General features: G+C 38.9%; 2 protein-coding genes across 2 annotated transcripts in view; one reads left to right on the top strand and one right to left on the bottom strand.

The window, feature by feature from the left end:
• The window catches only part of LOC110530358 (transient receptor potential cation channel subfamily A member 1), a 26,296-nt gene extending 19,365 nt beyond the window's left edge, over positions 1-6,931 (top strand). Inside the window, exons 19-27 of the mRNA XM_036985990.2 lie at positions 1,246-1,414; positions 1,523-1,612; positions 1,885-2,054; positions 2,209-2,338; positions 5,198-5,389; positions 5,489-5,557; positions 5,660-5,764; positions 6,106-6,215; positions 6,417-6,931. Coding sequence (XP_036841885.2) covers positions 1,246-1,414; positions 1,523-1,612; positions 1,885-2,054; positions 2,209-2,338; positions 5,198-5,389; positions 5,489-5,557; positions 5,660-5,764; positions 6,106-6,215; positions 6,417-6,609 — 1,228 coding nt within the window. The 3' untranslated portion in view covers positions 6,610-6,931. The remainder of the gene's footprint in view (positions 1-1,245; positions 1,415-1,522; positions 1,613-1,884; positions 2,055-2,208; positions 2,339-5,197; positions 5,390-5,488; positions 5,558-5,659; positions 5,765-6,105; positions 6,216-6,416) is intronic.
• LOC110530357 (dnaJ homolog subfamily B member 6) lies at positions 6,745-15,445 on the bottom strand. The gene is made up of 10 exons (XM_021613344.3): positions 15,266-15,445; positions 14,258-14,346; positions 13,979-14,088; positions 13,489-13,554; positions 13,218-13,328; positions 12,077-12,220; positions 10,425-10,650; positions 10,148-10,218; positions 7,439-7,621; positions 6,745-7,079 (listed from the first exon to the last, which is right to left on the bottom strand). Exons 2-10 carry the CDS (start codon positions 14,320-14,322, stop codon positions 7,009-7,011), a joined length of 1,047 nt encoding a protein of 348 aa, XP_021469019.2. The 5' UTR covers positions 14,323-14,346; positions 15,266-15,445; the 3' UTR covers positions 6,745-7,008.

The raw sequence follows: 15,445 nt of genomic DNA, 5'->3' as shown, positions 1-15,445 counted from the left end.
GTAAATATCAACATGATACTACTGTCTTCCACACTGCAAATATTAACATGATACTACTGTCTTCCACACTGTAAATATCAACATGATACTACTGTCTTCCACACTGTAAATATCAACATGATACTACTGTCTTCCACACTGTAAATATCAACATGATACTACTGTCTTCAACACTGTAAATATCAACATCATACTACTGTCTCCAACCCTGTAAATATCAACATGACACTACTGTCTTCCACACTGTAAATATTAACATGATACTACTGTCTTCCACACTGTAAATATTAACATGATACTACTGTATTCCACACTGTAAATATTAACATGACACTACTGTCTTCCACACTGTAAATATTAACATGATACTACTGTCTCCAACACTGTAAATATTAACATGATACTACTGTCTTCCACACTGTAAATATTAACATCATACTACTGTTTTCCACACTGTAAATATTAACATGATACTACTGTCTCCAACACTGTAAATATCAACATGACACTACTGTCTTCCACACTGTAAATATTAACATGATACTACTGTCTTCCACACTGTAAATATTAACATGACACTACTGTCTTCCACACTGTAAATATTAACATGATACTACTGTCTTCCACACTGTAAATATTAACATCATACTACTGTCTTCCACACTGTAAATATTAACATCATACTACTGTCTTCCACACTGTAAATATTAACATGACACTACTGTCTTCCACACTGTAAATATCAACATGACACTACTGTCTTCCACACTGTAAATATTAACATGACACTACTGTCTTCCACACTGTAAATATTAACATGATACTACTGTCTCCAACACTGTAAATATCAACATGACACTACTGTCTTCCACACTGTAAATATTAACATGACACTACTGTCTTCCACACTGTAAATATTAACATGACACTACTGTCTTCCACACTGTAAATATTAACATGACACTACTGTCTTCCACACTGTAAATATTAACATGATACTACTGTCTCCAACACTGTAAATATTAACATGATACTACTGTCTCCAACACTGTAAATATTAACATCATACTACTGTCTCCAACACTGTAAATATTAACATGACACTACTGTCTCCAACCCTGTAAATATTGACAACATCAAATTAAAAGTCATGCCAAACTACAGTATATAGTAAGCTACATACAAAATATATTAGTGAACAGTCACCTGCGAATACTCACCAAATGGTTTCTTATATCTATTTAGGAACGCCTATGGTATCAAAGTGCATCTGCTCAATCTGGCTGTCTACTCACTTGGTCTGGGGCCTCTGACACACATCATTCATACTCTGAAGCCCATCCTCAACACCAATGTCACCCGTACTACATCACCATCATCATCAGTAAGCATGGTGACCACCTCCCTTGATAAGGTGCCGTATGAGATCCGATTACATCCACAGCAAGACATTTGACTTCTTTCCTAGTGTATTTGTTTGTCTCAGAAACCCAATTCAATAACAACTCCTCCATCTTCACAGCAATGCTATCTTATCACCACCTGCATGTTCCTGATTCTTGCCATGAATCTGTACACAGTTGTCAAGGAGCTGGTGCAGATAGTTCAGCAGGTAATCATGGAAATATACATCTGTTCTACATACTGTAGCCTCAATCCATGGTATGTGATTTATCTGGTAGTGTGAATTGATCCTTTTAAATATATTGTAGCGAAGTTAACCCAACACCTAGAAACCTTGTCAAAGAGTTTGGATAACTTGGTATAAAGTTTAAGGTGGTTGGTTGACAGTCGCTGAACCCGGGTTCGAGACCCATTCGGGGCTACCTCCCGAATTTGTTACAATTTTGAAATAGACGTTAATTTGATGTGTTTCTATTCAAGGGTTCAAAGTACTTCCGTGATGTGACCAATGCATTAGACTGGGGTGCTGCCGTCAGTTCTCTGTTGTTTGTGATCCCTTTACTGATGGACTTCAAGGAGACATGGCATTGGGAGGCTGGGGTAGTGGCAGTTCTTCTATCCTGGATCAACTTTCTCCTCTATTTCCAACGGTATGGAGACTGAATGTTTTTTTATTTATTACATAAAATAGTGTAGGTTTACTGAGATTCCTCTTTGAAGAAACATTTATTTATATTAACTGATCAAATGTATTTTTTATCAACAAAAGCAATTTTAAGAAATGAAATCACTATTGGTCCACAGGTTTGAACGTGTTGGGATCTACGTGGTGATGTTTTTAGAGATTGCAAAAACTCTTTTAAGCATCATTGTACTGTTCTTCTTCTTGCTGCTTGCATTTGCATTGGCTTTCTATGCCCTGATACAAGACCAGGTATGTTTACAGGACCATAGAGATGTAACAATGTTTTATCTCCATGTGAAGAACATTGTATTGTGTAATGTATGTAGCTGAATGTTTTGTCTGTGAACGTCTGTTAGAAATGACCAATAACTTGTACCTGTATTTGTATAATGCATTTCTACAGTTACAGTGAGCTCCGAAAGCATTGGCGAGAGGGACACATTTGTTGTTGTTTTGGCTCTGTACTCCAGCGCTTTGGATTTTAAATGATGCAATGACTATGAGGTTAAAGTGCAGACTGTCAGCTTTAATCTGAGGGTATTTTCATTCATATGGGGTGAACCGTTTAGAAATTACAGCACTTTTTGTGCATACTGTAGTCCTCCCATTTTAGGGGACCAAAAATACTGGGACAAATGAACTAATGCATTTTAAAGTAGTCAAAAGTGAAGTATTGGGTCCCATATTCATAGCACGCAATGACTACAACAAGCTTGTGACTCTACAAATGTGTTGGATGCATTTTTGGTGGTTTCAGATTATTTTGTGTTCATTAGAAAATAATGGTAAAAAATGTAGTGTGTCATTTTGGAGTCTCTTTTATTGTAAATAAGAATATAATATCTTTCTAACACTACTACATTAATGAGGATGCTATCATGATTACGGATAATCCTGAATGAATCGTGAATAATGATGAGTTAGAAAGTTACAAAACGCACAAATGTCATACCCCCAACACATGCTAACCTTTCACCATTACAATAATAGGAGAGGATAGCATTTTTTTTTGGGGGGGGGGGGGGGGGGGGGGTGATATTTGTGTGTCTAACTTTCTCACTCACCATAATTCACAATTTATTCAGGGTTATCCATAATCATGGTAGAAACAGTGACTCCAAAATGCAACAAACACATTATTTACCATTCATTTCTATTGGGTACAAAATAATCTGAAACGTAACCAAAACAAACAGCAAATGCATCCAACAAATGTGTAGAGTCGCAAACTGGATGTAATCATTGCGTGCTAGGAATATGGAACCAAATACTTAACTTTTGACTTCTTTAATACACATATACAGTTGAAGTCAGAAGTTTACATCCACTTAGGTTGGAGTCATTCAAACTCGTTTTTCAACCCCTCCACAAATTTCTTGTAAACAAACTATAGTTTTGGCAAGACGGTTAGGACATCTACTTTGTGCATGACACAAGTAATTTTTCCAACAATTGTTTACAGACAGATTATTTCACTTATAATTCACTGTATCACAATTCCAGTGGGGCAGAAGTTAACATTCACTAAGTTGACTGTACCTTTAAACAGCTTGGAAAATTCCAGAAAATTATGTCATGGCTTTAGAAGCTTCTGAAAGGCTAATTTACATAATTTAAGTCAATTGGAGGTGTACCTTCAAACTCAGTGCCTCTTTGCTTGACATAATGGGAAAATCTAAATATAACAGACAAGACCTCAGAAAAAAAATATTGTAGACCTCCGCAAGTCTGGTTCATCCTTGGGAGCAATTTCCAAACTCTTGAAGGTACCACATTCATCTGTACAAACAATAGTACGCAAGAATAAACACCATGGGACCACGCAGCCGTCATACGCGTTCTGTCTCCTAGAGATGAACGTACTTTGGTGCGAAAAGTGCAAATCAATCCCAGAACAACAGCAAAGGACCTTGTGAAGATGCTGGAGGAAACAGGTACGAAAGTATCTATATTCACAGTAAAATGAGTCCTATTTCGACATAACCTGCAAGGAAGAAGCCACTGCTCCAAAACCGCCGTTTTGAAACTGCACTTGGGGACAAAGATCGTACTTTTTGGAGAAATGTCCTCTGGTCTGATGAACAAAAATAGTACTGTTTGACCATTATGACCATCGTTATGTTTGGAGGAAAAAGGGGGAGGCTTGCAAGCCGAAGAACATCATCCCAACCATGAAGCACGGGGGTGGCAGCCTCATGTTGTGGGGATGCTTTGCTGCAGGAGGGACTGGTGCTCTTCACCAAATAGATGGCATCATGAGGGAGGAAAATTATGTGGATATATTGAAGCAACATCTCAAGACATCAGTCAGGAAGTTAAAGCTTGGTCGCAAATGGGTCTTCCAAATGGACAATGACCCCAAGCATACTTCCAAAGTTGCTGCAAAATGGCTTAAGGACAACAAAGTCAAGGTGTTGGAGTGACCATCACAAAGCCCTGACCTCAATCCCATAGAAAATGTGTGGGTAGAACTGAAAAAGAGTATGCAAGCAAAGAGGCCTACAAACCTGACTCAGTTACACCAGCTCTGTCAGGAGGAATGGGCCAAAACCACCCAACTTATTGTGGGAAGCTTGTGGAAGGCTACCTGAAACGTTTGACCCAAGTTAAATAATTTAAAGGCAATGCTACCAAATAGTAATTGAGTGTATGTAAACTTCTGACTCACTGGGAATGTGATGAAATAAATCAAAGCTGAAATAATTAATTATCTCTACTATTATTCTGACATTTCACATTCTTTAAATAAAGTGGTGATTCTAACTGACCTAAGACAGGGAATTTTTACAAGGATTAAATGTCAGGAATTGTGAAAAACTGAGTTGAAATGTATTTTGCTAAGTTGTATGTAAACTTCCTACTTCAACTGTAAGTGAATTTGTTCCAATACTTTTGGTTCCCTAATATGGGGGGATTATGCGCATAAAGTGCTGTAATTTCTTAATGGTTCACCCGATATGGATGAAAATACCCTCAAATTAAAGCTAACCTCTGCACTTCAAATCCAAAGTGCTGGAGTACAGAGCCAAAGCAACAACAAACTAATGTGTCACTGTCCCAACACTTTTGGAGTTCACTGTATATGACTTCATGCATCGTTGTTCCCAGAACGTTGTTGACAGTGGATCTAGCATGCTGCTAGCAATCATGCAAGTATTTGTCATGATGGTTGGAGAACTCAACTACCAAGAAAATATCCTGAAGCCATTTCTGAACGGGATTCTGCCATTCCCTTCTTTGACCTATGCCATTTTTGTTATGTTTACCTTCGCTGTGCCCATTCTCCTCATGAACCTAATGGTAAGTCCTAAAATCCTACAGGAAGCAATTTTCTTACACTCCCATTATCAACTACGGATGCTTCATTGCATCTACATGACTACCTTTTGTGTGACATAGATTGGCTTGGCTGTTGGTGACATAGCAGAAGTACAGGCGAATGCTGTGCTGAAGCAAATGGGAATGCAGGTGCGTTTTGATTTCTTTGTCAATTTTCAAACTCTTTACTAGTGTTTGACGGCCAGGATTTAAAAAAAAAATCTGCATGTATTATAAACCATTATTCTACAGATTGAGCTTCACACTAGTCTGGAGGAGAAGATGCCGTACTGGTTAATGAAGAGGGTTGACCAGGCCTCTCTCACTGAGTACCCTAACAGAGCCTACGGCAGAAAGGTGTGTCCTTTCTACAAGTGGTCGTATTTAAAATAATATGTTAACTGCCCTTTGAATGTTTGCGTAAAATGGAAGGGCTTTCAAATTGAAAAACAGAACAAATATTTTGAGGTCCTTTCGAAGGCGTTTAATAAAGTACTTTCTTCAGTTTATCTATTGATCTATAAAAATTGAGAATCAGTTAGTTTAAAGGATTGTTTAATCAACTAATACTCTGCATGGAAATACTTATGGAGAGACATGGAGGGTGTCCAAGCCCACCACAGGACACTGTTAGTTTTTGGTATAGATGTTTGGTAAACAACATAGTAATAATGAATAGTCTGAATCTCCTTTAACAGAGAGAAATGTTCTATGCAATGCTGGGTATGGGGCATGAGAGAATACGTCTCAGCCCCACTTCCCCTCCATCTACACCTATGGAACAGGAAATCAGTAAACAGAAGTACAGGTGAGGACTTAGCTCACACCAGTGGTTTGATTGACCTTATTCAAATACAACAGAAGAGCAATGCACAAGTATTAACCTGATATTGTTTATCAGTATTTAGTTTATCAGTATTTAAAGTGCATTCTATCAATTTTGTTTTAAGCGCTTCAATACTACACACATTTTTAGACTATTAAAATAGATGATCTATTATTTACCCAGGCTGAAGGAGATGTCTAATGTTATCGAGAAGCAGCACAACCTGCTGAAGCTGATCGTTCAGAAGATGGAGATCTGTTCGGAGGTGGAGGAGGAGCATGATGGTCCACAGCTGTTCCAGGGCTACAGGGACAAGCCCCTCCCCTCCCAGAGCAAATGGAACCCTCTGCCGAGGGCACTGGGAGCTAGGAAGTAACATCCATCACATATATTATAATGGACTGACAAGTCAACCCCTGCACACCACCCATTCAATATTTCAGCTAAACTAATCGACAGTGTTCCTTTAGTAATGTATATTACTGGATGTAAGGGAAGACAAGTGTCATGATTTAAACTCATTTCAATTGTATTTTGCATGGTTTTCTGAATCATTTAGTCGGATGCACCCCACATTTTCCTATGGGCGTAAAATAGGATATATAATAGAAAACGAGTCAGGATTATACATTTACAGTATCTGTGCATTCTTGCTAAAGCGCTTTGAGGACCCCATATTAAAGTGTCCTTTAAAACAATATTCATTGTTAAAGGTGTATCAATAACATATTGTTTCCGTAGCTGACTAGGAGGACAAGGATCTGTGTGTACTGGATCATGTTTTTCTCTTTTTGGCATCCTCTGTGGGCTCAGGCATGGGTTTCTTCCTCTTGTTTTCACTGTGTACTGGAGAGAGATGCATAAGAAAAAGACAGCTTATTTGATTGTGGATCCAATGAGTCCAGGGCCCATATTCACATTGTGTCTCAGAGCAGGAAACCTGATCTAGGATGAGATCTCTCCTTGTCTTATTCATTATGATTTAAAAGGCTAAATTGATACTAGATCACAACTCCTACTCTTTTGATAGGCCCAAAACTACAGTATGAAAACAAAAAACACATTATTCCACTTGGATTGAGAATTGAATCCCTGCACACCTTCTCCATGATGTTTCCAAGTACCTTTTAAAAATGTTTTAAAAAATATTGCCCACTGTACTATTATGGGAATGTTAGGGATCATGTATTGAAAGTGGATCTAACCTGAAGCTGGGTTCCTTCCCTCCTCTCTGTCTGGAGTGGGCCTGTGGGGGGAAGTCTTTACATGATGACAAGGAGGATGGGGAACAGAGGACCGGGAGGCATGTGCACTGGAAGAGTGTGCAGTAACAGTTTGTCTGCACTCCTCCTGTTGGACTGCTTGAACTGTGGCAATAGGCTTTACCCCTGGGGAGAGGAATGCGGTGTTGTAAGAAGAGAGGGGTGACACCAGTTACCCCTTACAATACATACGGTCTTCAATAGGAAACGCTCCACTGGATTTCCATGCATGGATCAGAACAGACGTACAGTAGGTAAATGACTGAACCTAAACAGGTGTAACCATCAGATGGATCATGTTGAACTGAACAGTTAATTGCTAAATAAAAGGGACAAAGGAAAAATGCTGTGAAATCTCAAAAATGACATATTATGAGTGAAAGTTGATGCTTTTTCAATAGGGTGTATTATTTTGGGTCATATAAGCAAAGGAGTGAGAGTGTGTGTGTGAGAGAGAGAACACAGTCTGTTCTATATCGCATCTTTCTATCTGCAATAACTCTAAACATTTTCCAGTAAAAAGGAGGCGTGGAGTGAAACATAGAAAATTAGGATTTAATCATCTCACATACAGTGCATTCGGAAAGTATTCAAGCCCCTTGACTTTTTCCACATTTTGATATACAACCTTACTCTAAAATTTATTAAATGATTTTCTTCCCTCATCCATCAGAAATACCTTATTTACATTAGTATTCAGACCCTTTGCTATGAGACTTCGAAATTGAGCTCAGGTGCATCCTGTTTCCATTGATCATCCTTGAGATGTTTCTATAAGATTCTCTGGTCTGATGAAACCAAGATTCTTTGACCTGAATGCCAAGCGTAACGTCTGGAGGAAACCTGGCACCATCCCTACGGTGATGGATTGTGGTGGCAGCATCATACTGTGGGGATTTTTTTCAGGGACTGGGAGACTAGTCAGGATTAAGGGAAAGAGGAACGGAGCAAAGTAGAGAGAACCTTGATAAAAACCTGCTCGAGCACTCAGGACCTCAGACTGGGGCGAAGGTTAAACTTCCAACAGGACAACGACCTTAAACAGACAGTTGCTTCGGGAGAAGTCTCTGAATGTCCTAGAGTGGCCAAGCCAGAGGCCGGACTAGAACCCAATCGAACATGTCTGCAGCGGTGATCCAAATCCAACCTGACAGAGCTTGAGAAGATCTGCATAGAAGAATGGGAGAAACTCCCCAAATACAGGTGTGCCAAGCTTGTAGCGTCATGCCCAAGAAGACTCAAGGCTGTAATCGCTGCCAAAGGTGCTTTAACAATGTACTGAGTAAAATGGTCTGAATACCTATGTAAATTATATGTTTTTTTTAATACACCCACAAAACAATTCTAAAAACAATTTTGGGTTTGTCATTATGGGGTATTGTGTGTAGATTGATGGGGGGAACAATTTAATAAATTTAAGAACAAGGCTGTAACGTAACAAAATGTGGGGAAAAAAATCAAGGGGTCTGAATACTTTTCAAATACACTGTAGATGAGCAGAGATAAATGTGAATGAGGCTAATCAAGATGCATGCAACTTTGTCAAGTCAACTATACCTAAAACTACAATAAAGTGATTCTTATGGTAAAAGTAGCTCCCATGCTACTTTATTATGGACTCAGCTGACCAGTTGACATCGTATACATGGCAATAATATCCTCCATTGATTATGCTTTCACACCATGAAAACATAGTAAATGACAAGACAGAAATGTCATGCAAAATAGGACAATAGAATGCACATAGAAAGATATCTAGGAGATAGAAAGCCTGTTCGTGCAGTTAGTACAGTAGCATGCACTCACAGAAAGGGATCAATCCTCTGTAAGCAAAGCAGCAGTTTAGAACGATGAACTGCTTGTTCTGCTAGAAGAAACAGCACACCACGCCACTCAAGACTGTCCGTCCAATCCCCAAAAAAGGATGAAATTCATATTTATTGATTTTAAATTGTTTTACAAAGTACACAAAATTCCTTGTATATTCATGTATCATTTATATAATGAATCGTTAATTTGTGCATGGTTATGCAATCATAACATTAAGACTGAACAACATTTATTGGCATACATGCTGAAATGAACAAAACAACTAAAAACACTAGTATTAGAACAAATAAAATAGCATATTAACACTTTCTACCAGCATTTATAAAAGAAATGTTACTAACAAAGGTTAGATAAGCAATCAGGTCGTAAACAGGGTTTTAAAGCCAGGGTTACGTTTTCCAGTTAACACTCATATTAATATCCAGATGAAAAAGCAAAGTCATGCTTTATCCAAATGCAAAGTGTTCCTTGTCCAAAACACTATCAGAGAGAGACTGCAATAGAGCGAAGAAGTGCATACAGAAAGACAGTACAAACAGAAGTTCTCTGATCCTAACTTACTTACACCATGGTCCCAAACGCAAGTATAACACTCCATCCTGAGCCAAATTGTTGACAGCTCAAATTCATAAATACATTAACAAAATGCATAGAAAATTGAATTTACTCAATGGACACTGACCTACAAACTCTAACAAGGGAAAACCAAACATAAGTACAAACATCCAAACAATGACATAACATTGTTTTTTTGAGCTCAAGTTTGTGCTGGTAATGCTCCAGGAGATTACTTGTTATCCAGTCGCAGTAGTTGTTCCTTACCATTGACGGTTAGTGATCTTAACTGTCCGTCTTCTTCCACCTCTACGCGTTCCTGTCCATTCTCCACAATTCTAAAGTATGGAGGGTGATTCAAATCATTTTCTAAATCAATGCACTTCAATAAGAACCAATGTTAAAGGATACACTATCATCAGAGGCTATCTGGCCTAATAGAAAAGTAGTTAACTAGTTGCATTTTCCGCTTGACAGCATAACAATTAAAGACTAAACAAAACAATATCAACTTCACTGTGTGGTTAGAGAGCTACTAATCTACCTTTTTGTTGTGATTTTCCTGCCGTTGATGAATTTTGTGGAGGTTGATACGGAGCGGAAGTTGCCCATCCCGCCTCCTCCACCTCCACCCCCGCCGCCAAAAGAGGTGGAGGAGAAGGCAGTGAAGCCACCATGGCCTCCTCCTCCTCCTAGATGACCCATGTGACTCATATGGCCCATAGGACCCATATGGCCCATGTGACCCATGTGTCCGAAAGAGGTAAAGCCTATCAGGGAACAGAGAGATGACATTCACTTATAGATCCATAACAATCCCATCTCTAAACGCATCAACAAATACATCCTCTAATTGCTTTAAGGAAAAGTGATTCTGGATTGATAGCTTTACACTTTATTTAACAGTACAGACAGGACCAGGTGTTTCCTAAGAAATTAGAAGGTGAACTGATAAATAACATACATGTTTGTTTCTTTGGGATAATGTTTTGATTAAACATGACCAGTCAAACGTTTGGACACACCTACTCATTCAAGGGCTTTATTTTTACATTGTACATTACTTTAAGACACGAAGGTCAGTCAATGCGGAACATTTCAAGAACTTTGAAAGTTCATTCAAGTGCAGTTGCAAAAACCATCAAGCGCTATGATGAAAATGTCTCTCATGAGGACCACCACAGGAAAGGAAGACCCATAGTTACCTATGCTGCAGAGGATAAGGTCATTAAAGTTAATTGCACCTCAGAAATTGCAGCCCAAATGAATGCTTCACAGAGTTCAAGTAACAGACACATCTCAACATCAACTGCTCAGAGGAGACCACGTAAATCAGGCCTTCATGGCTGAATTGCTGCAAAGAAACCACTACTAAAAGGACACCAGTAAGAAGAAGACACTTGCTTGGGCCAAGAAACACAAACAATGGACATTAGACTGGTGGAAATCTATTCTTTGGTCTGATGAGTCCAAATTTTAGATTTTTGGTTCCAACCGCCGTGTCTTTGTGAGACACAAATCAGGTGAATGGATGATCTCTGTGGTTCTCACCGTGAAGCATGGAGGAGGAGGGATGGTGCTTTACTGGTGACACTGTAGGTGGTTTATTTAGAATTCAAGGCACACTTAAACAGAATGGCTACCACAGCAATATGCAGCGATACACCATCCCATCTGGTATGCGCTTAGTGGGACTATCACTTGTTTTTCAACAGGACAATTACCCAAGACACACCTCCAGGCCATGTAAGGGCTATTTGACCAAGGAGAGTGATGGAGTGCTGCATCAGATGACCTGGTCTCCACAATCACCAGACAACCCAATTGAGATGGTTTGGGATGAGTTGGACCACAGAGTGAAGGAAAAGCAGCCAATATGCTCAGCATATGTGGGAACTCCTTCAAGACTGTTGGAAAAGCATTCCAGGTGAAGATGGTTGAGAGAATGCCAAGAGTGTGCAAATCTGCCAAGGCAAGGGGTGGCTATTTTGAAGAACCTGAAATATAAAATCTATTTTAATTTGTTTAACACTTTTTTGGTGACATGATTCCATATGTGTTATTTCATTGTTTTGATGTATTCCCTATAATTCTATAATGTAGAAAATAGTAAAAAAATAAAGAAAAAGCCTTGAATGAGTAGGTGTGTCCTAACTTTTGACTGATACTGTATATCTGGGACCTGTGTTTCCTGACCTGGGTCAAACGCTGTGAAGCCTGCACCAAACGGTGGGAAGCCACCAAATCCCCCGAAGAAGGGTCCCCCCGTTCGACTCCTGCTCACTCCCCTGTGGTGCCTCCTCCCTCCACCGAAGAACTCATCCCCAAACGGATCCCCTCCTGCAGGAGAAGAGAAGAAACAGTGTGAAGAGAAGAGAGACTGTGTTCAGTTTCTGGGTGACAGCTAAAGTTATAAACAACGAGAAATAGCCTGCATGCTTTCAGATAAATAGACCTACGCACAGAAAGTGAATGTAATGCAATTTACTGACTGTAAATCTCCAATCTAGTAGATGCTATGAACTAAATTATTTATATTATTAGTTTCTGGGATAAGCATACTGAGTCTATTGTAACCAACCCAACATGATCCTCATAAAGGACGACTGGGCCCCCTCATTCATCACTGACTTTCCTTCTCTGGTTGCCCATTTCATCTCTGCCTGCCTCTCCTATCTCCTACTGATTGTCCCCCTCTTCCGTCTGCAGCGCTCTCTGTAAAAGCTTTAAAATATATATATATATATTGTTGACAATGTATTACTAATAGTCAAAAAACAATGCTCGCAGAAAGAGGAGGAAAGGAAGTGCTACTAAGGTACACAATAGTACATTTTGGTAGACAGAAGGTGCTCTTTGGTAAACGGGGTGAATTGGTCATCAAAAAGAAAGGAGGACCAAGGCACTCTTCATATAATTAATTAAAATGCCTTTATTTCTATTTCTATGTTCAATAGAAACAACGTTTTTTTTAACTGACGCATTTCAGCTGCACGGCCTTCGTCAGGGAGTACAAAGAAATAATACAATGTTCTCTTTTAAAACAGCTTTTCCAATTAGCCCTAATTTAAAGAGGGAGTGGTTACAAAATTGATTGGACACACCTAGTAAGCAATACTATACACACAAAGTGAAATACTGTAGCTATGTTATCAAAAATGTAAACTCCAAGCTAGAAGTATCAGAACGCCTAGAACTGTAGTTCTAACCTTAAATACGACTGGGAGAAGTGTCAAAAACAAGAAAGCAATATATTCCATAGTACACTAGAACACAGCAAACATGAACAACAACAGTCTAAACCTAGCTGAGGGCAATTGAGCTACAAAATGCTCACCAAAGAAATCCGCAAAAGGATCTCGACCGCCAAAGAACTCTCTGAAGACATCTTCAGGATTGCGGAACGTGAACCCTTCGTTGAAATGATCACCATTGTGGTAATGTCCAACTAAATGAAAACAAAAATGATGAATATGGTCAGTGGAAATAATAATAAGTGTTATGATTGTTAATTACAGATGAATAGAGTAACTAACAATTAAACCGTCCACAAAATAATTGTATACATTTCTGAAATCCGCCAAGAGCCTAATAAAGAAAGGACTTACCACCTCCTCCACTGTTTGTTGTTAGGCCTGCTTTACCATAGCGATCATACATGTTCCTCTTGTTGGCTACAACAGAATATAAAAACGTAAACTCACATCAAAACAAACAGTAAAATGATAAACAGGATGATAACAAGTGAGATACACTGGATGCTTGTCAAGGGTTCAGAGGGACATGACACTGGGTAAGTAAATACAGATCAGCATATACAGCCTTTATGGGATTATTAAGGCGAATTTCAAAAGGAATCAAATATAATCTTTCGCAACCTCAACTACTCACATCGCATTAATACACCATTTAACAATTGCATAACAGTTGTGGATGCTGCTATTGTATGTGAACAAACAGCTTCCTTGAAAATAACTTATTTTGGTTAGATGTATTTTACGTGTCATGGATGCAGAGATCAGTGCATTATTTATTGTTCATCTATTATAAATACTGTGTTCTCTTGGCTTCAAACGCCTTTCAAAATGTATGACTTACCATCTGACAGAACCTCATAGGCCTCAGAAAGTTCTTTGAACTTTTTCTCTGCTTCTTCCTTATTTTCTGGGTTTTTGTCAGGATGCCATTTTAGTGCCAATTTTCTGTACCTGAAAGCAGAGAAATGCATTAAACAGCAACTCAAGGGGACTTAAAATGTAAGCCTAGCTTATTATCTCAGTATATCAAACATTTAAAACTTCTGAAAATCCATTAATCTACATCTAGTGCCAGTCTATCTATTGGAATGCATACGCTAAACTTGACAAGACTACTTACGCTTTTTTTATGTCTTCTTGAGATGCATTTCTTAGGACTCCTAAAATGTGATAATATTCCACCATGGTTTTGTATAAACTTTTTCCAACCTGTGTGAATAGGAAACAGTAATGTAAAATTTGCAGGAGTGCACATCTTATACAAACTATTGTGTAAATGGGCAATTATTTCCCAGGCCTCAGGGAACAAAAAAATGCAAGTACAGCAGCACCTTGAATATGGGATAATCTATGTCTTAAATTACTTGATCCTCCCCAGACTGGACTGGCAGTTGCCTGGTAACTAATTGGCATGCATGAGTGACAGCTGGAGGATGGGGGCTTACGTCCCATAAAGGTCAACGCTTTATCGTCCAAAGAGGTCACATTCTGGCTCAGTGTAGAACATACCCCCTGGTGCAATTTCACAATAACCAGGCCTGATTGACAACCCTGGGTCAACCACAGGGGCAATGCCACAATTGTCCGTATGTTGAAGCTCCTGATCTAGGTAACTAACATGTACTAGTGGGGACATTAATCCTTGTGATACGGCTGCGTTAGTCAGGTATACAACGTTTGCTAGCTACTGTTTAACTATCGATTTAATCAGTTGGAAATAATTGTATACAATTTCGCAGTCTCATCTTTTTCTCTTTCCGCCATATCTTTGAAATGTCACTCTGCATTCTACTAGCTAATGCGTGTATAATGCTCACTATGTTAACGTTAGCTAGAAGATTGCTAACTCAATAGCATATCCAGTTTTGTTCGCCGTCCTGTGCCTCCTAGCATTACACATCACCTGGTAACTCAAAACTAATCATACCAAAGCTAAAGACCATACTGAGTGTTCTAGCCAACATCAACATTTTGCAGTAACTTGCGTTGCTGTCAAAATTATCATTCTGGCTAGCTAACTAATGCCAACCAACAGGCTAGCAAGCTAACTAGCTAGCTAATGTTTTTGTGATGAAGCCCAGCATCAAAGGAATGTGTCACTGGTAAAACAAAGACTTGGTCAAATTACCTAGCTCTTCAGCCGTCCCAGTTTTCTTCTATAGCCTGATAAGTTTCCAGTAGTGATTTATTATCGTTTTCCAGTTATGGTTATTCAAGAAAATGCTGCTTTGCCCCAGACAATTCAACAGCCTTGGGTTGTTTGTAGTTTTACGTAACATCCGGTTAGCTAATTCTCTTCTTCTTTGGT

This window comes from Oncorhynchus mykiss, chromosome 8 (assembly GCF_057628025.1).
Source record: "Oncorhynchus mykiss isolate SJ-2025 chromosome 8, ASM5762802v1, whole genome shotgun sequence".
Classification (NCBI taxonomy): domain Eukaryota; kingdom Metazoa; phylum Chordata; class Actinopteri; order Salmoniformes; family Salmonidae; genus Oncorhynchus; species Oncorhynchus mykiss.
Note: the sequence above shows the minus strand (reverse complement) of the source record. Positions and strands in the feature narration are given on the sequence as shown.